The following is a 25,497-nucleotide window of genomic DNA, read 5'->3' as shown; positions in this document are numbered from 1 at the left end:
TGCAGTTCTCGAACGTTGAACTAGAGGTTTTCCTTCTCAGTCTTACAGTGGTTGAGTTCGTTTTCCAGTCTTCGGATCCGTTTAGTCATCTGCATTCTTTCTTCTCCCATCGCACGCAGCTCCGTCTCTAGCTGACCTGCTACTTCCTCTTGTTGACGAAGTTGACAATTGAGCTTTGCCAACTGAGCAGTCAAGCTCATTACTTCGCTGTTCAGGGTATCACTCAGCTTTTCTTCTGCTTTCATCCTTATTATTTCATTTTCCAGCATATGTCGTGAGTTTTCCTGAGCCGCCACCTCCTTCTGCATCAGCTGCTTTTCGTTCTCGAGCAAAAGGATCTTGTCCTCCAAGACTAGCTGTTCCTGTGTACGACTGCACCTCCTTTTCTTTTTCCTTTCTGTTTTCGTGAAGAACATCTTTTGATTAAGTTTACATTCAGCAGCGTCAGATTCCTCCTCTCTTCTCTTTCAAAACGAACTCCTCCCTACAGTGCTTAAATTTTTTGCATTGTAATCATCATCTTCGATTTTCTGCTTCTTAATGTTGTTCAGTATGTTGCCTGTAGTGCTAGCCAATCTAAAAACAGCAACCAAAAGCAAAATCTTGAGTCCAAAGACGGTTTCCAGACATGAGCCCATTTTGACGGATTCCCTGATGTTCCACTGCGCAAAAGCGCAACAAAAACTGTTGCTAGGCCAAGGCAAGGCAGAAGTTGTAGATCCACTTCGCAGTCTCTACCGAAAGAGCCCACTCTTCAGCTTATATTCACCTCCCTCTCACATTTTTGTTTCTGTGTTTTTCAGAATTTCACAAACTTTTTCTAGAAAAATCAATTTTTTTTCCAATTTATGCATCACCAAATCCATAAAAATGTCAAACGACTGTTTCCACTCATTTTATTTTATGAACCCGTGAGTTCAGCATTTTACCTTTATAAAAAGTTAGCTAAAAGTTAATTTCATACGTTCCTTGATACCTCTTGTACATTTGCAACTTTACTTGTCCTCTCAGTTCACGATACACACACCCTACAGGTGCTCAAAGAAATGTCGGTAAACTTTGACACAGATGTAGTTTTTTTGTAATCACTTGTGTCAGTGATTGTAGTGTCTTGTGCTTTAGGGTAACACGTTCGTGTCTTTCTCATTTTTTATTTTTCCTTTCTCATATTTCTATCCTTATTTTTATTCATATGAAGCTTATTCTTCATTTGGATATAACTTTTAGAGCAATTACCTATTTGCATGTCTGTCAGTTTTAACAAACACACGTCCACAAAACACTCTACACTCTACATTCTCAGGATGCCAAGTCCCTAAACCCCTTGGTCTAATTCCCAAATCTTATTCCCGCAAGATAATGTCTTCACACATCTAATCCTAATAGCTTCATCTTCTAAGACATTATTACCTTGAGTTGCCATGCCCATGTAGATGTGACGGGGTCCTTAGGACTATCACCAGTCATTGAGGAGAGGCCATCACCCTTAACACTCTGTTCAACAACTGTGGAAACAATGCAGGGGAAAGCTGTGTTGAGGGAACCGTAAAAATTCAACATTTCTGTTTTGGGTTGGGAAGCTGACACTGCCTAGGCTAGCAGCTTCACAATTTCAGACATCGAGGTTTGCCCCCAATGATCTCATTTCTCCAGTGACATGAGTCAGTGGATGACTAATTTCAGTTTATTCCAGCCATTGTTGAATTTCTTCATGACTACTGCAGAGCTGCAACATGATAATCAAGTAAGAAATTATTGTTAAAAGCATGAGCAGTTGTAGCACCTTCAACCTGCAGTATTCACACCGCTGATAACTAACCCCCTTATGGAGGTGAACAGGATAGATCTCTCCTCTGGTACCAGAAGTCACACCCACAGAACAACCCTAAAGCTGTCTTAAATATTCATATGCAAGCACCCCCAAGTTGTCTGCCTCTTACCATATCCCCTGTTTATACTTGTAAAAATTAAAGTTATAGTTCTTATAAGAAAACATACCATTCTCACCCTCATAAATTTAATATTATTTTGTCCATGGTAAGGCTAATTTATCGATGTTTTCTTGTCAGATAAATCTCTTTAGTATACAATTCGTAATCTTATGAAGAACGAAAGGTATTTGCATTCAGTCTGCAAGAATCTACAGTGCGTTACAGTTAAGTCGGATGAGGTAAAACCCACAGCTGTTTTGTATTTGCTTGGTCTTTCTGATACCGTGAAATCTTTATTCTGTTTGACAAATAGAGCACTTAGGCTTGTTCTGGGGAAGAGGTAAACCCAGTAAAATCCCAATATCCTTGACCAATGGACTTTTCCTTCACTGAAACTATCAGAGTGATCTTGGATGAGCTCTATAGATCGATGCTGCTCCAGTTAACATTCCTGAATTAGCAAATAAGGAAATACTTTTTGTCAAAAAAACTGCGAGCTCTTCCACCAGACACAAGGTGTATTGGCTGTAACTGAAGGAAGAGTGTTGTGAGTAATAAACGTGCTGTCTATGCAGGTACGTGGATGTATTTTTCACAACCAGGAATGAGGGAGATGGTAGATACACCAAATTCTAGAATAAGATAAATGCTTGAAAATTTATATGCATAAAAGCTGGCAACTTTTGAATAATAATGGTTATCAAAACTGCATGATTGAAGAAAGGGTAATGCATAATTAAGGACCAGAATGTATGACATACTGCACACCTTCAAGGAAGAACTGAAGACATTATTGAGAATATTTACTGAAAGGATACTCCTTGTGACCCTCAAGAAAGTGTCTCTCAAATTTCAGTTTATCCAACCTTATTTCATCCTTGGTTAAGTTAAGTATACCTTAGTTTTACCAGACTTCATCCTTGGTAAAGAGGAATAAAACATCCCTCACGGAGACAGCAAAGTAAATGGAAGATGTACAGTATAGTTGGGACCTTGGAATCCATCAACCATTTACACTGGATGTATTCTCACAAATCTTTGACAATGTTGATAATATGACAGAAATCAGGTGGCATCTTTCAACACTTTAAAAAGACTAACAGATGGCGAGAAGTGCCTTATTCAGGGGACTGACGTCATTCCCAGTGAGTCAAGATTAAACTTTTATTACAACCAAAGCTGTTTCAGTTTTAATGCAAAAGCCATCAGTGGAAGACATCCTCAAAATATGTGGTACATTTGCTGCATTTTAGTGATTTTATTGTCAAAAATAAGCAAGACAAGAAAATATTCATCTCCATGAAGAATAGCTAATTAATAATAATAGACAAATTCTCCACTACATCCTCTGGACAAGAAAGCAGAATAAAGAAAGGAAGAATACATACAGCACATAATTTGCTGGTCAGACCTTTTATAACTTATCAGCACCCTAATCTCAGATTTGCAGTCTATTTTTCTGTCCACATGTAATAAAAAAAAACCATTGTTCAGTCTGTGGTAACATTCTCTACCTAAGTTTGTAAAGGATTCAGTGAAGTTGAATACTTTAATAGCATCATTGTTAAAAGAAAGCAGAAAACGGTAATTACCATACAATTATAGGTGAAACGACTAATTTTTTTTTTATAACCATCTTCGTGCATTTATCTGGCAGAGAAATGTCGTTCCGTATCTTTTAAACGAAGTAAACACATACAACTCATTGTTCTGTTTAGGGACTTAACCAGTTCCATAAACAGTTTTTTAGTGTTCATTTTAGTAATGAACTTAACTGTTCCTTGTCCCAAGGTCAACTTACTCTGTCACTGATCGAGAACTTATTCATTTCAGATCAGGCCTCAACACCTAGCGCGGTGTTGCAAATAAAATTCTTTTGTAATAGTATTGATTTCTATTAATGCTGTTGGCCTATGGACGTGCATTCTTGACGCCTTCATACCCCTAGTGATTTCTTTCGCGAGCTTTACTCTTTTATGGGTTAGTCTCCTCACTAACATCTTCCAGTCTCCACTTTCACGACTGAGTTCACGTTTGTTAATTGCTTTCCATTTAATCTGCTGAGGCCAGTGCCCGCTCTTGTCGTTTTTAATGATCATACTCCACTCTCTTAAGTTTGCTAAGCTTTCTTTCTGTCAGCTGAGGTTGACTGTTGTCGGTTGTCATTACAGTAGATATGTTATCATCTTAACTCATATCACTTGTAAAGGCAGGTGCCCTCACACCAAGCGACATTGTAAGAATGGTTTCTGCCACCAAGGATTCTGATAAAGGATCCGTCAACCTGAATGGCATGACAAATTTACTGTCCTGGCGTGTGAGTGTGTTGATATTCCTGACCATAAAAACAATTACTCCATGCTACCAACAGTTTTGGTCGATCACATTACACGTTGGACGGTTCTCTCTCTCTCTCTCTCAATATAATATATATATATATATATATATATATATATATATATATATATATATATATATATATATATATATATATATATATATGTATATAAACATACACAAATAAATATATATATATATATACACACATATATATACATATATAAATGTGTGTGTGTGCTTGTCTGTGTGTGTGTCCTATAAGATGAAGAACAGGGTGAATGATTATGTATCCCATGCGTCTAAGAAAAACGGGTATTTCCGATCCAAAGCCGAATTTTTGCTGCGAATTTATGTGGTGGATAAAATCCCTCAGAGACCTGATTTCCCGGATAGGTTTGAGACCGGTGAGCTATTCAGAGTTCTGAAACGCAAGTTAGATGTCTAATGTATGAGATGAGGATGACGAATAGACCCATGAGCATTGGTACACACCACCGAAGAATCGATCTATTAAGATTTTAATAACTGAGAAGCAGAATTTCTTTACTTCGCTCAAATATTAAACTGTCAAGATGGACCGACATTCTTATGTTTTACCATGGTTCTTGCGATTTTACTACCAATGTAAGTTTATTTCATTGTTTATTTACAGATAGAATTTGCGCAAGAACTCTTAGGTTTGTTCTCGAGTCATAGGAATAATTTGGTTGTCTCAGAATGGTTAGAAAGGCGCCATAATTCTAGTCATAAAAAAAATAATAACCCGAAGTGACAGTTTACTGGACCGAAAGGTGACACTGGCGTGTCAACTACAAAGGTCATACAAAGCGGTATAAATCAAACGAGGTAATTGAAGAAAATATCTAGATCAGCAATTAGCAACATTTTTTTCTCCTGGAATTCCGTCAAGTTACTTGGAATTCATAGATTTATCCAACACTCGAAAGAAGAAAATATCCAAAAGTGACGAGTGAATCAAAATGATCTCGACACATGGACAGGGAGGGAGTACTGATGAATGTGAACTTCCAGGAACTGATAACGACTCAGGCGATCAATCAGCTGAGCGCATATTTCTTCAAACATCAACTGGCGGTGCAGTTAAATGAAAGATAGATTACCACGTCATTATTCAAGTAGTTCGCCTCTTTATGAAACGGTCGTAATAAAAAAGTAAATATGTTGTAGATAAGTGAATTAAACTTAAAAATGGCTGAAAGGGAAGTGAGTACGTATATATCTAAACCGATGTTTTTAGTGATGACGTCGTTATAGTGATTTATATTGAGACTATTTTCTGTTTTTTTTTTTTTCACCTCACCGCGACATATGAACTTCGCGTAGACAATACAAACTCGCGCTTACTTTAAATAATAAAAAAAATAGTTATATCGATGGCCAAATATTTGTATTGTACTAAGTTGTTCTTGTTAATACCAGTCATGTAAATAAAATCACAGTGACTTGAAATTCTTAGTTTACTTGACGTAGTATTCAACGATCCCTCCTCAGTGGAAGGGACATCATGTGAGTGTGAGGCTCGCACGCTAGCTAGTATCTTCCAACACAGCTGACTGAAGTAAATCGAGTCTACCCGTGCGAGCGTTCTCACTGCATCATGGCTTCCAACGACAACAAGTAAGTAGCCGATTTCCGCAAATATTTGCTGGTTTTGCTTAGAATGACAGTATTTATAGATATTTTAAAGGTGTCCTATTGTTGGTAAAGAGATAATTGATCGCCTCGAGATGATACAATTCTTTTTCGTTTCGTGCTATGTTATATCCAACTGGACTTGCATAAATCTGACATTTTGGGGAGTGAAGACGTTGTCAAGAGAAATTTTGTTTAGCGAAGGTTTGAATTGCAATACTATTTTTCCTCAATATGTGCTCAAATGTTACTCAGAGGCCCATTTTGTGTGCGAAAATGTGTAGGCTTGAAGAAACTGCTACATTTACATTACGATGTAAGTTGAAACGGAGCGCGAAATTTGATTCCTGATAAACTGGCGGGTCTTGTGCGAAGGGTTGAATGAACTCTTGACAACTTTTCAACTTTTCCTGTTTAATGTGCTTTTTAAGAATAAAGGTTTTTGTGTAATTTGACGGTTAATTAAATGTGCGCAGTAAATTATTCCCCTTATCAGTGTTTGGGAACGAAAGCAAGCAATCAGTCGAAGAAACATAGGCCATTGGCTGATAAAGCCTGATCTAATCTTTGGGGTGTTTCGAAGCGTAGTTGATGTCAGTGATGTTATAGCCTTTTGATGTAAAATTATCTTGTAAAGCGATTTAAGTAAAATCAATTCGTTATCCAGCTTCAGGTGCTTAATTATACAACTTAAACCATAGGTGAAATGTCTAGAGGATTCAGTTTTTAGGGTTGCGGCACTTGTTCTTTGGAAACAGGTTTTAGGGCATCACTCCTCAGCCACCCTGAAAGTGACCTTGAGTGGCGTGTTAGCCTTTCTTTATAAGTGTTTTGTTCCGAAAAAATAAAAAAGAACTATTTTGTTATTCGTGACATCGTTTTGAGAGCTATTTTTTTTTTTTTTTTTAAGAATTCGAATGTGCCTTTTCTGCGATGTAAACTTCCACTAAGGTCACTCAGTTAGTAATAATCACACCCCCATATCCCAGATTATGCATCGGGGTATTGCTTATGTAAATTACTCTCTCTCTCTCTCTCTCTCTCTCTCTCTCTCTCTCTCTCTCTCTCTCTCTCTCTCTCATGTGTATATACATATTGTATGTATATTTATATATATATATATATATATATATATATATATATATATATATATATATATATATATATATATATATATATATATATATATATATATATATATATATATATATATATATATAGAAGTAGGCGACGGCCAGTGGGACACATAAGCGCGAAGGTGGACCATGGAAACGTACTAATCTCAGCATAATTCTTTATTTCCAACGTTTCGTAATAAATAACTTTATTACATCGTCAGGGAATCTGTTAAATAATGAATAAAATTACTTTAAAAATTGCTCTAAAAATCAATAAAATTCATAAAATACAGCACAGTTAAAATACAAGATAAAAAAAAACAGAAAAACAAAAAGACGTAAAAGCAAAATCAAAGACCGCTAACCAACCTTATACCAAGAAGGCAGAAGACAGAATGCATAAATATAAAGTTAACTCAGAACTGAGTGGAGGAGGTGTGGTTATTTAACTGGGGAACCAGTTGTTTAATAAATAATGATTCCAGGATAGGCAGTTCGCATGCATTGCTTGTTTGGCCTATGATACAGAAGTCATTTCTATCAATATATGGCTGTAGGCTCTCCAGTCCCGAACATTCGAACATATGAAACCATTAAAAAATTGTAAAACATATATTGATAGAAATGATTTCTGTATCATAGGCCAAACAAGCACTGCATGCGAAATGCCTATCCTGGAATCATTATTTATTAAAGAACTGGTTTCCCAGTTAAATACCCAGACCTCCTCCACTCAGCTCTACCTGAGTTAACTTTTTATTTATGCATTCTGTCTTCTGCCCTCTTGGTATGAGGTCGGTTAGCGGTCTTTGATTTTCCTTTTATGTCTTTTTTGTTTTTCTGCTTTTTTTATCTTGTATTCTAACTGTGTTGCATTTTATGAATTTTATTGATTTTTAGAGCAATTTTTAACAGATTCTGATGATGTAATAAAGTTATTTATTACGAAACGCTGGAAATAAAGAATTATGCTGTGATTAGTACGTTTCATGATCCACCTTATATATATATATATATATATATATATATATATATATATATATATATATATATATATGTATGTATGTTTGTTTATGCATAAGTAGTATGTAGTATGAATTTAAAGGGATCATATAATTAATGCATGCATTTATTGCTTCATGCATGTTTTTGGTAAATGTATTCTAGAATATTTTCCCACCTTTTAAAACCATAGTTTTTCACCCTAACACAAGTGAATAGCATTAACAGAAGTGTTCAAATACTCATAAGTTACAAAATAAACTGTTGGAAAAAGTATGTGGGTGATGTGTTTACAGTAATCAGTAGCAGTTCCCCAAAAACGTCATGAAGATGGGGCGAGGGCAATGCCAGGTCTACATTCTAATTTTTCTTAGCCTAACATAGGGGCTTTGGGGTCTATTTGGCCTGTTGTATTTGGGGTTGTAGGATGGGGAGGGGAGGTGAAGCAACAACTCCCCTCCCCATCCTACAACCCCACATACAACCGGCCAGATAGGCCCCAAAGACCCTGTGTTAGGCTAAGAAAAATTAGAATGTATACCTGGCACTGCCCCTGGCCCATCTTCATGACGTTTTCGGGGAACTGCTACTGATCCTCCAGCCTAACTTGACCTGCTGGACCAGGGGACTACAGTGGCTTTGCTTCTCCTTGAACTCACCCAACCTAATCTGACATAGATCCTTGTAAATCATAAAATTAATTACAGGTAAGCACTATAACAAAATTTAACTTAGAGCACTGGGTTCTAATTGACATGGAGCTTCCCCCTTCTTTCTTAGCACTGAATGCAATTGCAAATGGTTAAAGTTTAGGATGAAAGTTTTGGTATACCTGCAAAAGGAGAAGATCCTATGCTAACAGTATTTGTGTGTAGGCATGCTTTGGTAGCTTCCGTGAGAAACTAAAGCCGCCATTTATCCCTATTTTGTCACATCTAGTAAAAGTTCCCGAAATGCATTCAGGGAAAAACTATAAGCATCATGCATGCCATGTTAGGAACCTTCATACAAAGGATGGGGAGCCTGCCGTAGTGGTTACCCTTCTGGTAGTGGATCCTTCTACATCTATGCCACAGATGACAAGTTTATCTGCCTTGCCTGTCCTTTGGCAGGAAAGGGAAGGTGTGTCCTCAACACTCTTCTTCATCTTCCTCTTCCTCATTGAGCTTGTCTCCTCCTCTCTCTCATCTGTTTGTTCTCCCTCCTTTCACTGGAGGAAGAAGAAGGGGAAGTTCAAAGGAAACCTCAATTGAATTCTGTAGGGCTTCAAGCAAGCACTCTTATGAGTCTCTGGGGAGAACAATAACTCTCAGACACCAGCGGGTGATTGCTTGGCTACTGACAGGGCTGGCATGGGGTTCACTGAGTGTGCTCGTGGCCCTGTCCCAGCCCACTTGGACACTGGGGCTATTTATCTAGATTAAGCCAGCGTTGCCCTGGCACAGGGTCTTGTTCTTCACCAGCCCGTAACACTGGAACTGCTCCTGACTCTCCCTGATGTGATTCTCTGAGAAAACACTCAAAGTCAAACCAGTGCATCCCGCTTGCTCTGTATGTAGCTGTGCCCTGGACCATGTGCATGTGTCTCTGTGGGGAGACACTGTTTAGAACACATGCAACCCACTTCCCTGCTCTTGTTAGATCCAAAGACCATGTGCATGCGGGTAGCAAGATTGGCTCTTCCTCCCATAAAGCTCCAGAAATATACCTGGTTTAACCAGTACTGTCTCCTCACACAGCACATGCAAGATCCTGGTGCCATGTGTGTACCGAGGGTGGTTTTGAGAGTGACAGATCATGCTATGACAGGTGTCTCATCCCAGGATGAGGTGAAGTTCAGGAGGTTACTGGTGTCAAGAGGAAATGCATTTACTTTGCACCAGAGTGCCAGCTTTTGGACAAAATTTCTTCTTAGAAGGTGGGACATAGTTTTGTCCCTCTTTCTAAGACAGATTTCTCATGAGTAGCCTTACTCTGTGGAACAGTTTGGTGTTGGGCTTGCTATGTTTCCCAGATCTTCTTTACTTTCACTCAGTTGGGGCTCTACTGCACTCTTCTCAGTGCCGGATTGAGTTGGAGGTTACAGGAGTCCTAGCATCCATCACTTGCAGTCACAACCAGGATCATGGGCTGCTGCACTTCCAGTCAGTTGACAAAGACAGCCTCCCAACAAAGGAGTGAGTCTTCCCTGTAAAAGTGATGGTTTGTATTTCTGTGGGAACAAATATCAGATATTGAAAGTTATTTGTATTTTTCCAAGATATATAAACCAGAGCCTTTTATTGTAGTTCCCACCTCAACCACCCTGCTTCGCCCTGAGGTTAAAGGAAGATAAGAGTGCCCGGAGATAGCAGGTGAGTGATTGGTATTCCCATGCTCACTCCCCCATAACCACCAGTTAACTCCTTGTTATTAAGTCCATTGACTGACTCCCAGCTCATGCTGAAGGATATTCTAAATAAGATGCTCAGGTTAATATACTTATGAAAAACAGAACTTAAAAATTTGATATTTTTTCTTTTTGCTGTGCTCACTTGAAGTGCAGTAATTTTGTATCTTTAGTGAAGGCTCTGATGATAACCATAAGTTGATGATTGAAACAGCTTATGGATAGAGAACGTGACAATTTTTGTCTTTTCCTGCAGGGCATCCTGCAGGGGACTGGAAAATTCTTGCCTTAAGGTAATAGATAATACTTGTGTATTAGCATATAACATATATATATATATATATATATATATATATATATATATATATATATATATATATATATATATATATATATATATATGTATACTAGTCGTTTTTAAAATATATATATAAGTGACTTTAATGTTTTTAAATCAATGTAGGCCATAGGGAAGAGATTAAACACAGTTGTAGATCCAGAATGGTGTCGGCTTTGTTACTAACTAAGACATCTTCAGAGGGTTGATATAAAGTGGTAGAAGTTCATGATATGTTTGCTAGCAGGACAGTACATGCGAACATACAAACGGTTGGAAAACTAGTATTTTCGCCTGACATGTGTTCGTAGGTGGGGTCCTGCCCTCAATAGTTATAAGTCAAATTTTACAAATCCTGGGGACCCCACTTCCCTTATCCTTGAAATTAAACTCCTTGATTGAAGGACCGAGTTGGTACATGACATGACTAATGTTCATGCTCTTGCAGAAACTTTCTTTTAGAAAACTAGACTCAAAAGAAGTTTCTTGCTATAGTGTGTCATTGGAATTGATTATCTTTCGCTCCTGCCCAGTTGATTGTGTGATTGTTTTCACTAACATGTACAGAAATTCCACTGTTCACCTGTGCATTTCGTACATATCTTTTATTCTGGTTTCCAATGTTTTCACAAGTTACCGCAAGACTTTTATACACATCCTTTAGTATGTCAGGCTAATACATGTTTCATCGTTATATTGTTCTCAAATGCTGCATTCACTTCAAAATTCTCAAGTAGATGGCAAATATCTTTGAAATTATTATTATATGGCAATACAAGCAGGTATTTTGTGCAATTATTTTCTTCTTTTTGTTACATAAAATGCCCTTTTGGCCGCTTTTAATTAATTGTCTGATACTGTCAGAATATTTAAATTTCTTGCCCATATTCATAATCATATCTATTTCATCATCAATGTAATCAGGGCTTCATATACGTGATGCTCTTAAGAACATGGATGAGAAAACTAATTTCTTCACTTCATTGCTTCGAACAGAATTAAAATACACATAGGCAGAAATATCGGTAAGATTTCTGTACACACTGTATTTAAACCCATTACTACTTTTATATATTAGGCAATCCAAAAAGGGCAGGGATCATTTTCATAGTGAATTTTATTGTTGGCTCTAATTCATTTAATTTAACAAAGAAGTTGTTTACATTTTCGTTCCTGGCCAAACATATTACGTCATCAGCATGCCTGAGCCATACTACATTACGTGGAATAATTATGTTAAGACTTTGCTTTCAAAAACTTCCATATTCAAATTGCTTAACATTGCGGATAAAGGGCTAGCCATTGCAATAACAACATTTTGAGAGTAAAATTCCCGTTGAATGTATACACATTATACTCTTCTATACAAATTTTAATTCTGGTTGCTTGTGCTTGGAAAATGCAATATCCAGCTGTCTATCCTCAAGCATATCCCTTAAAAACATCAAACAATCTTTAAAACTGCGTGCTTTTACTTGAGAATTCACTGCCATTTCAAGTAGTTGAATAAAAAAGTGTTAGGAGGTATTAACACAGCTCGTTGATTTGTTTTGTTTTTGGTAATCTGGCGTGAACCCACATAGGGTAATATTCTTTGAGTATTATTATTATTATTATTATTATTATTATTATTATTATTATTATTATTATTATTATTATTATTATTATTATTATTATTTTTGAGCCTTTTGAGTTAACGATGGCAGTATTGTCATAGGAATCATTTTTGATATATTCCACTGAATATTGTATCATTTTGTTCAATAGGACTCCAACTGCTCCCCGCTATGCTGAGGGCGCTGCCTATTTCGACATGGGCGAACACACATTACGTGTCCCCATGACACTGCATGCGGAAAATCGCCAGCGCATCTGCAAGAGGGTGGCTGCTCGCGGCGTCCCTCGAGGGAGTGTGATCCTTCTGCAGGGTGGAGACGACGTCAACCGACATTCTTCGGATGTATCCCACGTCTTCCGACAGGTGAGTTGCTTCACAGAATACCTTTTCAACTGGCTGTAGAAAGAACAAATGAACTGCAACTTTAGCATGTCGTAGAACCTCTTGATTGCGTGTGTGAAGCTTAGGGATATTGAGAAATTGGATAATATACCGAATATGTAGAGGAAAAAGGATCATCGGTAACTAAACTGTCCATTTAGCTATTGGCTCTCATGAATGAGCTATTGGTCTTGTCATTTGTGTGATACCGAAGCCAGCTGAGGTAGGATTTTTGTAATGTTCAATATATGTCATAGGAGAGCCGATTAATGCTGATGCTAACTGTTAGGCTGCATTGCACCTTTGATGCCAACGGTGATAGTTCATAGAACAGAACAACTTGCCTGGGCATTTCGTTGGAAATAAGTGTCTTGTTTACTTTAGATTCTGAAGTCAGGTTTATGCGGGTGGTTGGTCAGAAGTTTCACTTATAGCGAACCTTAAAAGTAAGTCAAGTTTAGCTTGCTTTTGGGAATATGAAATGTAATTTAGGGGCAAAGGCACGAGGTGTTAATATCATTTGGAAAGAATGAAGGACTGTTGACGAAGAGTGAGCAGTTTGCATTGAAGGAGGAGAGGAAACCCCAGAAAATGCTGAGTAGATGGCTTGGAAAAGGTACTGGAGCAGAAGGTCCTAATATTCAGGATCCCGTAGAGGGATAGTGCCCTCAGTGCTCCTCACGTGGTGCTCTTTAGGCATTACTTAAGGTTCTTTGTAGCGTCCCTTCCGCCCGTAGCTGCAACCCCATTCATTCCTTTTGCTGTACCTCTTTTCATATTCTCTTTCATCTTACTTTCCACCCTCACTTTAATTGTTACATAGTGCACCGGCGAGGTTTTCCTCCTGTTACTCCTTTAAATCCTTTTACTCCCAGTTTTCCTTTCTGCGATGGATGGCTTTATAGGTCCCAGCGCTTGGCCTTTGGCCTAAACTTTATATTCCATTTCATTCCTTACATCAAGGAAGCGAGTGTGTGTGCGTGAAAGGTATATGGAACAGTATATGTAGGGTGTTCGATTCACATCTCATGATCCTGTGTATGCACATGATGTGGCTCATGTGAGAGTTTCACGCATGGATGTTTACCCTCCGCCATTCAATACTTTAAGTATGAATGTTGTAGTGGAACATCTACATCGGAGTGTGCATTTAGCTGTTGGCTTACATCATTTTTTTCTGCTACCTGCATAATACCGTAAGTTTATAATAACCTCTAGTTTTCTGTAGGCGTTCTATTGTAATCAGCATATTAAATCAAAGCTAGCTGTGCTACGCTTTCTGTAATGTTTAATGTCGTGTTTTTACCTGAAAGCCACTGCCTGTTTAGGGAAACTGCTTAATTTTGAAAACGCATCAACGGGGTGGATGAGAGGAATTTTTCCACTGTGAAACAATCGAGGTGAGATAATAAAATACTGGAAAGAATGAGACAGGAGCGTCACAGTACCTAGTATACCAGGGAAGGTATATGGTAAGATTTGATTGAGAAAGTTAGACAAATGACAGGATTTATAGAGGAAGAGCAGTGTGTGTGTGTGTGTGTGTGTGTGTAGATCATGTATTTGTTGTGAGACAGTTATTTGAGACAAAAAGGCTTTCGTGATGGAAGTGAAGCCTGCGCTAGAAAATGTAGGTGGGAAAGTGAGTCAGGAGTAAAAGTGGTCTGAGACATGGATGTGTTATGTCTCCATATTTGTTCAAGTTATGGGATCAGAAAATGAGTTGTGAATGGTATGAAGTGGTTGATGATTGCAGATATTACAGCACTGACTGAAGATAGTAAAGAGAAAGTGCAGAAACCAGTGGAAACATTTCAGTGTTAGCAAGAGGGGAAGTGAGAAAATCTAAACAAGAATAAGATTATGAGAGTAAATGAAAACCAGAAAGATGAAAGAATAAATGTTAATCAGGTTGATGAAAGGATAGTAGCTGTTCTTTTGTATAAGGATCAGGTAGTAAATGATAAGAATTACTGCATGATTACAGAGTACAGAGCGCGCGCGCGCTTGTGTGTGTGTGTGTGTGAGTAGGGAAGCGAATGATATTTTGGGTGTATTGATAATTGACACTGCTGATGAGCCCTCTGCGTACGTGTATGAAGCAGCTAATGTTATTTGTTTTGCACCGGGAGTTCTGGCATGATTCATCGGGTAAAGTATGAATGTGGTAATAACTGCTAGGGTCACTTTTTTTTTTTTCCTTGTGGAGCCATCCCAGTTAGCATCAGTGACGCTATATATATATATATATATATATATATATATATATATATATATATATATATATATATATATATATATATATATATATATATATATGCGTGCATGTGTGTTATGTATGTGCTTGTATAGGCATGCTGAGTATGTACATTCAAGTTACGTGAAGTCCATGAGGTATTTCAAGTTTTCAATTAGCTACTGCACAATTTTCAAGTAGCTATTGTGTAAATAAACTTAATTGCAGTTTGAAAGGTACTGTTTTATGAGACAGTGTGTTAAATTTACCTAGGGAGTTAACCAGATGATCCGTTAGTTGCGGAAATCTCGGTGCCATGCAGAAGAAAGGCCAGTCAGTCCAAGGATTTTGTGTTTAACAGGAGAAATGAGCATGAATAGTAATTGAAAATCCAGTTACGTTCGGTACTGCTAGATACTGAAGGGATTTGTAAACCTTTTTTTGGGGGCTTGGGGAGAGGGGGGTTGGGTGACGAGGGTTGGGACATTCAAGTGGCATGGTCTCGACGACGACGAGCAACTAAAATGTTGAGGGGCATTGACGCTTGCCCCAGATGATTTCTTCTTCTTGTTTAGACTAGTCAGTAAAAATAGTGAAGGTGAATGGGTTTTTCGTGTTAGAATCAACATTGCTCTCTCTCTCTCTCTCTCTCTCTCTCTCTCTCTCTCTCTCTCTCTCTCTCTCTCTCTCTCTCTCTCTCTCTCGTAAACACGAACACTATTTTTAAACGTGTCTCCCTATCATAGCTTATTTTCATCTCATAAAATGTTAACGGTATTATGTTCTCTTTAATATTACTTCAGATATTACATTAGTTATTGTGATATTTAAAGTGATATTTTTTTCAAAATGAGGCAAGGTAAGCTTTCTGGAGCGTATTTTGACATCTGCGCATGAGAGTAGCTAAGTGGATTTAGATAAAATTCAGGGGAATTGATACCAGAGTGAGGGAGCACGCATGATGAATACTGCCTCGTGGTCGTCTTCGTAATCTTATTATTGTCGTTATCGTTATAAAACTCCCACTCTCCTCCTCTCTGCTAAGTATAACTTGGTCATTCAGCTTTTGTTCTTCACGTTTGTAAGGCTTATGGTGTTAATATATGTTGTAGATTGCCCTCGGGTTTGTTATACAAAAAATCGATCCGATATCTTTTTATGGTTTTATCGAGTCAGTTTTATATTGCTTTTGATACGTGGACGTTTGCGAGATTTCTCACGAGAGTCCATTTTTTGTGTGATTTCAGCTTTACGTCTTTTCTTTTGAGTTAGGTCATTGCCAGCATTGAAGAATGCGCAAAGCGACAAACGTTCCAGACATGTCATTGCTCAGTTAATAATATAAATATATATAATGAATAATATATATATATACAGTATATATATAGATAGATAGATAGATAATCATTTATACACACACACACACACACACACACACATATATATATATATATATATATATATATATATATATATATATATATATATATATATTATATATATATATATGTATATATATATATATATATAATGCTTATTTGTCACTAAGTAGCGCGTGACAATATATTCAGCCAAGGCCACAGGATATTTGTGTTTCCATTTTTTCAGGTTTTATGTTTACTTCGTTAGATATTTTCGGTGTTTTTAGCACTGTACCTCGAAAATGCGTTGAAATAACACGAAAGCGCATGGTACTCCTTTTATTTTTCCTGTGGCATTGGCTGAATATATACACACACACACACACACTCATATATATATATATATATATATATATATATATATATATATATATATATATATATATATATATATATATTTTTAGAGAGAGAAAGAGAGAGAGAGAGAGAGAGAGAGAGAGAGAGAGAGAGAGAGAGAGAGAGAGAGAGAGAGAGGATATCATGTAAAGTGACAGCTATTCCATCTTCCCATCTTCCATCTTCATATCAAGCAGAAAGCTGTTTCGCAAATACTGTACTTAACGAACGACTGACCCTGTATGAGGGCTGAGGGTCATGGTTTCTTAAGACATTGTCACGTAGCGTTAATCAGGCAGTTATCCTTGGAACATCTTGGGCTAACTAACGGACTCTTCTTTCCATGCCGTTATGCGAGTTATGAATTAAACAGTCATGAACGTCTCTTTTCCTGATCTTAAAGTAAATGAAAGTCCTTGAAGATTGTGTTTTCAAGATGCCTTTATGGAACCATGTCCAACTTTTTTTTTCTTGTAGTCAAGCTAATTTCGATCTTCTTGTGATCTTTTGTTTAAGTGCTTATTTTTTTCCATGGCAAGCCTTTTTTGGTTTATCCCGATGCTTTTAACATGTTGCTGATGGGTAGGTATCTGTAGAATTATTGTCATTAGATGTGAATGTACGGAAATGGGAATGTTGCATCTTTCAGTTGGCAGATGCTTAATTTATGAAATTGCTGTCTGATTTAGATGCTTATTTGTTAAGATGACGATGCATATAGTATTATTCAGCAATATTTACTAATACAACACAGCTTACAAGCCCTGCAAATGAGCCCAAACAGGCAGAATCAGGTTTTTTCCCTAAAAGCATTTACTTAGTTCCAGTCATTTATGACATACCCATGTAAACTCAGGACAAGGGGGACTGTCAGTGGTACAGAGGAAGTCGAACTCCGGATACTCGAGTCGTAGCGCCGAAGGGCGAACAAACTGCTGATTACCTTTCACGATTTCATCTCAGCATCGTTGTGGAGGCGAAGCCTGGTTTCCCGCCTAGGGATTTTTTCTTTGTATCTAGAAACGATCGGGGATTGCCATGGTCAGAGACTAAAGGAGCCACTCGGGTATAGTTATTTACGGACGACTTTAAAAGCTAACTCGATAACCCTGTGGCATATTGACGTTGGCTTTTAGTGCAGTTCAAGAGCAGGCGCAGCATTTGATATAACCTCATTCAGTATCTGGTAGAATTGGTGACCTTGGGAATGTATTTTAAGTTAATGTCCCGCAAGATAGGTAAAGACTCAGTTGGCTGTTTAGCTAAGTGTCAATTTTTGTGCCTTGGTATTTACGATGCATTGACGATTCGGCTCGAGTTGGGAAGAAAGGAACGGTATACCCCTTAGGTATTTTCTCTTACTCTTCGTAATGATCGGTTACATAACCAATCCTTGAGAAGCTCGTAATTTTCCTTTTCAAGGACTGAGTTCAATTTGAAGCACTCCCAGTATGAATCATTCGACCTTGAGAGGGTAGGGAGGACACTTGTCACGCAGTCATATTGCTGTCACTGTTTAAACACTTACACACACACATACATATATATATATATATATACATATATATATATATATATATATATATATATATATATATATATATAAACATATATATATTATATATATATATATATATATATATACATATACATATAGATTTCCTTATTACTTTTGTCTTGCCAGCGCTTGTGTCCGACTATTAAAGCTTTTTTAGTACTGAAAAATTGTCCAAAATGATCTGTTGAGGAGCTCTTTGAGAGTTTTTTTTTAATTATGAAAACTTTTTTTTTTTTTTACAGCAGACAGCCACTTTTAGAAATTTAAGATATGAGAGTTATTAACATTTTGATTTATGTTTTTTATACTCCAAACAAGGAAAAGTTTCCACATTGTTAGATTTTGTAGTCAGCTGGCCTCTCTTCAGTGAGATGTTTTGATGAATCTGTATTGTCTTGCTCCAGTGCAGCTTTGTGCTTAAAACTCTCATTGAGATTGAGCCTTAAATGAACAGTCTGGCTAGGCGGATATTTCATTATTCCAAGGTGTAGAAGGTATACTGTGGTCCTTGCTTTATCAATCATTTGGCGAGTTGACGTGTGGTGCTAGAAATCCTAAGCGTGACTTGCATCACACTGGAACCCCCGCAGCAAGATTTCGTTGAGTAGAGTAGGTGCTACGACCTCAGAAACGACGTCACGCCTTGGATCTCCTGAAAGAGCAGACGCCTTGAATCGATGAATTGCACGGAAGACACATAAAGTTATCTGGTTAAGAAATCGCGTGTAGTTAATTCAGTATTTTCCATGAGAACGATTCTATTCAATATTGAAACTCACACGTTTTAATGGAAAGCTTAATGTGTGGCTTCTAAAAGCAAGTTCAGAATCTCTTACTAGACCTTGCTGCTTAAGGAGATGTAGACCAGTATGGTATTTTTCCCCAGTGTGAGGCTGGCAGTTACTTTGTTCCTATTTTTATTCATAATTTAGCTGGAAAGAGCCCTCATTAAACGTGGTGTAAAATTGGTGTTGCTATATAGGTTAAATTTGTAAGTGGAAATAACCACTCAATTTCTACAATTCATATCAAACATTTTTTAATGTTTGTTGGCAAAATGTCTGAATGTGCCGAAAATAATGATCTGTTTCTTAGTTTTGCTTTTGAAAGGGCCTGGGGTGTCTGTGTTATGCTTCTGTAGATTTCCATTATGCAGAAATTTCGAGATTCTGGGCATGATGTACGAATGAATGTACTTGAAATTAGCTCTGATTTTGATTAATGACGAGGCCCTAGTTTCAGATTCAGACAGAAGGAAGTTTGGGAACATTTCGTACTATTACTGTTGAATTTCAGTAAATAGATTGCAATGAGTAGTTGTTGATGAGCAACTGAAATGGTACAGAAATGTAATTGCGGGACTGTTCGTTCCTCAAGGCTGTTCTTGGCCTACTGCTATTATATCATATGCCCATGATATTGGTTTGTCCTAGAAGTAGAATCATCTGCTCGTGCAGATGATTCTACTCATTGGCATCGATCACATCAACTGATTATAGACCTGTGGTTGCTGGTTCTCTTAACAAAAATTTAGCCAGTATTCGTGCATTGCGTAAAATATGGACATTGAAGTTGAATTTACCACTCATAACATAATTATTAATCTTCACGTACAAAAAATTCCAAGTTTTTTGGAGACGTCTCTTTTGAGGATTTTTTTTTTTTTTTACAAGTTCTTTTATTCTGCTGTGTTTTGAATATTGTTCTCCAGGTTGGTCTGCAGTAGCCGACTCACATCGTAAATTGTTGAATTAAATCTGTATTCGCATTAAATTACTCATTCTAGAACTTGAAAGTTAACCTCTAGTACATTCCTGATCTTAGGTGCTAATCTCTGGTACCATTGTTGATTAGTTGAAAAACAATTTTGCTTATTTCTGATCATCCTATGTATTCAGATTTTCCCAGAATGTGTCATCCAGCACCCAGTACTAGATGGTAGTGAAATCTATCAGCTTTGCCTTTTCTAGTGAGAGGTTTAGTGCCACGGACTTTTCGAGAAGCTTTTCCATCCATGTCAAAGATCTGAAGTGATCTTTTTAGACTTGAAGTTGAATCGTTGTTACCGCCGGAATTCATATAGGATGCAAATCCTGTACTGTTTTTTTGGGGGGCTAGCTCACATGAGTCTCATTTCATGTTTTTTTTTTTTAACTTATTTGTTTTTCTTTGTTATTTCTCTTGATATAGCTTATTCTTTACTTATGCATTTTTCCTGTAGTGAAGTGCTATCCTTATTGGAGCCCTAGGGCTTGTAGCATTGTGCTTTTCCTCCTAGGGTTGTAGTCTCTTTTGTGAGATTATATGGTGTTCGAAATAAATACTTCACATTTTCTTATCCAAATCATCCGGGACCTCAAGTAAAGTTTATGTTATATCATCTAAGCCGATGGCCAAGGGTCGGCCTATTTTAGCCGTCACGAATCTGCATAGAAAACCTATATGCTGAAGTGACCAGTTTTTCGCGAGGGAAAAGGAAAAAAAAGAACGCGTGGTGTCACGCCACCTTTAGTCTCCCGTGTGTCTGGCGTGGGGGCCATGAGATCCGCTTTACACTGGTGCCCAGACCCCCCAAGAGAGAAGCAGGGGGGTGACTGAGGACCCAGCTTGTGCTCTGCATTTTCATTACACTCTGTTCCAGGATCTAGGGGCAGGAGCCTGTGCTGGCATAAGGCGAGCTCAATCGAGAGCGAACGAACATGGCATTAGCGGTCTTTGTTGTGTTGGAAGCAAAATTTGGTGCTGCCAGTTTGTTGCCTTTGTCCTGATAATTCATTTGTTTAACATATTAAATCATTATAGTTTATTATTAAATTAGAGATCAAACAGAAGATTGACAGCACTAACTAAACCATTATTGGCCAAAAATCCATTAGAAACGCGAAAATTGGTACCTTATGTCTAAAGGGGGTTTTAGGAGTGTAAATATAATCCATTACATCCACAGATATGTACAATAATATAAAAAAACGCTATATCTACAGGCAGTGAAATGTAAAAAGGATTGTTTCCACTGTCATTGAATACCCTTTGAAGCTTAGATGTGCAAGTGTTTATATAGTTGTTCAGTTTCATTATTGTATTGTAGTCTTGTAATTACAGGTCTAGCAGGTACAAAAGCAAAGGTTTTCCGGCCTGATATTAAAAGGGTTTCATTTAGGAGAAATGCTGGTTATTTATATAAGGGTAAGGTGCGGATGCTGTGAGAGAGAGAGAGAGAGAGAGAGAGAGAGAGAGAGAGAGAGAGAGAGAGAGAGAGAGAGTGGGGGAGAGTGAGGGGAAGGAAGAGCGAATGGGTACAAATGCTTGCCTCTTAGATCGATGCATCCTTGCTCGTCTGTCTGGTTCATTCTCGTATACACCTCTCTCTCTCTCTCTCTCTCTCTCTCTCTCTCTCATGCCTTGTGTATCCTTCCGTCTGCTAATTGCTGCCAAATAAAAAAAAAGTTCCTTCGAAGTATTGGTTAGGTCTCCCTTTGAAATATAATATTCCTCACACACAGACACACACACACACATATACATACATATATATATATATATATATATATATATATATATATATATATATATATATATATATATATAAATATATATAAAAGAATGAATCTTGCTCATTATCACCAATTAGATGTGGTTCTTAGTGAAGTTCGTGGTGAGGGCGGAGTTAGAATCAGTGTACTTGCTTGAGAAGACGATTATATTTCTCCAGATGTTCGCAACATGTTAATGTAGATAATTATTATATGTTCATGTATACCTTTATAGTTAATGTCTAAACATACCCATGAACATAATCAAAGCACACACTGTTTGAATAACAATCTCCTTGAATGTGCAAATGGTCTTCCAATGTAAGGAGATTTTGGTTCCTTAGCGAAATTGTATCAGTATAACGAGTTTTGTTTAATTATGTAAGAATTAATTAAAGACAACGTCTTATTGGTAACATCTTTTTGTTAATTCACCAGTCATGTTCAGTTTTTGACGTTTCATTCCTTTCATGAAAATATCCATTTTGTCTGATCGGTAGTCGTCATGTTTTGTTTCTATTTTTCGTTGGGAAATTGGATTAGAACAGTTGAATCCAGTCTCTCTTATCTCTGTTACTTTGATTCTTTGGAGCTTGCAGGTCTGCGTGTAATTCACTTGTTTGTCTTAGTTCTTACATTTTTATCGTACGATTCATCAACTGTTTTAGGAAAATGTAATTAGTAAGTCAGACATTGGCTGCTCTGGAGGGTTATCTCCTAACCCCCTCCACACCTCGTTGACGCTCACTCTGTTGTGCCTCCGTCGGTCCGTATTCCAGAAGTCTCTCTCTCTCTCTCTCTCTCTCTCTCTCTCTCTCTCTCTCTCTCTCTCTCTCTCTCGGGCGAGGCGATGTAGTTATGGTCCGTATTCCAGCAGTGTCCCTCAAGCACTTCCTCCCTCCCTGAGCCTCGCACGCTCCCATGATCGTTGGGAAAATTCGTCGCCCTTAACTTCATGTCTAAACTGAAACAGAGGAAGGGAGGAAGGAAGCAGGAGGGAAAATGTTCCGAGGCCCTTTTCGAAGGCGAGAGGAAATATCGTGGGTGCGCTTGTTTGTAGCGTTGTTGGTCAAATCGAAATACAGATGTTTCATTGGGGTTTTTTAAGGCCTCGATTTTCTCCAGGTGCTTATTTTCAGATAGGTTGATCGATTTATTTCGCCCTTTTTTCACGTGGTTGTCATCATAGGTTGTAATAATCATCTTTGTTTAAGGAACTGATGCATTGAATTTTGTTTACTTGAATGTGGATAGTAATTAAGTTTTCATTTAAAATGACGGACTTGAGTATCTTACTGCCATCCATTTTTTTATACATACGAGGAAGTCATCGCAGTTGGCTGTTAGTTGTCAAATAATATTCTTTTCGCTAAACCTTGTAACAGAGGTTGGTTTGTTATGTTCTGGTTATATTTTAAGAATTTTTGGTGATAAAATGATGTATTAGCATCAGACCCATTGTACATAGCTATCATTAATAACTATTAGTAAATTTTCAAGAGAAAAATTCTGTGTGCGATGTCGACGCTTAAATTTTTGTATGGGAAACAGCACAGAGTTTGATTTTGCAAAATTCTGTGAGATTTTAATTTTTCGAACGTTTAAAGCAACTTGAATATAGTCCATTGATTGTTTTGCACATTAGCTCTGATTATGTGACCTGGCCACTATTAATGTCACATGCAGGCATTGCTACCACTCGTAATGGTCTAGCACGCAACTCATACATGATCAACGCTTCAGCCACGCAATCTCTTCCGCTCCTGAAATCACACTCCTCTAGACTATCCCCCAGTGCAGCTCGCCACCTGTACTTTGCACATGATCGATGAGCAACCTCCCAGGTGTACAGAGAGCAAGGTTGAGTACCTGTCCTTCGCACTTTCTCTTTAAAAAAAAAAAGGGGGTGACTCAGTTAGCGTTTTGACCCGTGATGGTTTAACTTCAGTTCAACGTATAAAAATAATTAACAATTTGCTTATCTTTGAAAATGAATCACGCTTTTGGTACCACAGTGTAGCACCTACCTTAGAAGTCTCATTATCAGCTCCAGGTCTCTTCTCTTTCTCATCCACAAATGTGCATATGTGGATACCCTCCTTACACATACTCATTTAATTCATATATGATATATTAATATATGACCCGTATTATTTTCTCTAAACTTTATATAGTGTGCATATTTAAAAAATTAAGCAACAGAGAGGCTATAAAATGGTCGAGCAGAAATGTAGAAAATATTCATGGCGTGAATGCTGATTGGTTGATTGGGCAGATTGGTAAACCATGTGTTTGTCGTATCTCTCTCTCTCTCTCTCTCTCTCTCTCTCTCTCTCTCTCTCTCTCTCTCTCTCTCTCTCTCTCAGTTCTTGAACTATGCTTGTCAGTGTGGAAGAGGAAGGAAAGAGTGAATCTTTGAAAAAATTTAGACGGTAGTTGCTATTATTGTTAATACTTTTTTACTGCTGTTGTTGGCTGCTTCCATTAATTAATGGAAAGGTGATCTAATTTCCTGTTGACTGTTATCTTTGGCCTTGTTGCTGTTAATCTGTGTGCAGATGGCATAAGTATTGAAGTGATATATGCACTTTAAGGAATGACTGTGTAAGGGATTTTAGCTTCTGTGAATGACTTAGGTCATAGGTAGAAGTTACTCCACTTCAGGTTTTTGTTTGTTTGTCTTTTATGTTGGTAGATGGCCTCTCGGTTCCCGTGGTACATAAACGCCTTGGGAGAGGTGTGATGGTGTGATCTACGGAGGTAAAATTTGGTGAACGGATTATTCCTCGTCGACCATCTCAATTTGTTTGCAACGGTAGTCATTTGTTCATTCTGCCTTTGGAGGCCGTTTCTACCTCTGTTCAAGGAAAGAAGTCAGCTTAGGACGGCTGAGGATTTTAGGAGACACTTTTGATGGGAGCTGGTGGAGCGCCTCTTCGAAAAGATTGCTTACGGGATGGACGATGACATACGCAATCTGTTTGTTGGTTAATGAGTAGAATGGTAGGAGGATTATGGAGATTTATTCTCATCTTAACCAAAAGTCTGTAATTCCTTTTAACACTGTATAATTCAGGGTTTTCATAATATGATGAATAACTACCTACTAAACTAGAAATTTGCTTACATTACACATTCGTTCATACGTATATTAATGACAGACGCATCGCAAACGTATGAAAAAACACTGTTAATTACAAGATAGTGCCATACTGAGATCACTACGATTGAGGTTAAATGTTTTCTTAGCACTTGGCCTTTCTTTTGCAAAAATAACAAAAATTAAAAAATAATAATAAATAAATAAACAGATATTAAGTACTGACTTATACGCATGACTATGGTTGCTGTGTCGTACACTGGAAGCTGGAGGACAAGTGTTTCAATAAAAGTGGGAATCCAAAGAAGTCCGTTTATTTTTTCCGAGTCGAAGTTAAGAACAACTGCACATGAAAGCACAATTCGCGGAATTTTGAGAAATCTGATATAAGTTGATAGAATTTTAGCAGCCCGAGACGCTGTTATTTTCATTGTTATTTGCTATGAATATGTCAGTTTTTTTTTTAGAGTGTTTTTGATGTGGGCGAATGTTTTACAAGTTCATCAAGTACGCAGAAGATAGAATTTATTTTCGCCGGTCCTTG

The 25,497-nt window shown here is 37.6% G+C and overlaps 1 protein-coding gene across 1 annotated transcript in view; it reads left to right on the top strand.

Moving 5' to 3' along the window:
- Window positions 1-5,385: 5,385 nt before the first annotated feature.
- Window positions 5,386-25,497, top strand: part of Dip-C (dipeptidase C) — a 444,612-nt gene continuing 424,500 nt past the window's right edge. The window contains exons 1-2 of the mRNA XM_067112480.1: window positions 5,386-5,909; window positions 12,538-12,751. Coding sequence (XP_066968581.1) covers window positions 5,890-5,909; window positions 12,538-12,751 — 234 coding nt within the window. The 5' untranslated portion in view covers window positions 5,386-5,889. The remainder of the gene's footprint in view (window positions 5,910-12,537; window positions 12,752-25,497) is intronic.

Source organism: Macrobrachium rosenbergii, chromosome 12 (genome assembly GCF_040412425.1).
Source record: "Macrobrachium rosenbergii isolate ZJJX-2024 chromosome 12, ASM4041242v1, whole genome shotgun sequence".
Lineage (NCBI taxonomy): Eukaryota > Metazoa > Arthropoda > Malacostraca > Decapoda > Palaemonidae > Macrobrachium > Macrobrachium rosenbergii.
The sequence above is the reverse complement of the archived record's forward strand: the minus strand, read 5'-3'. Positions and strand labels throughout refer to the sequence as shown.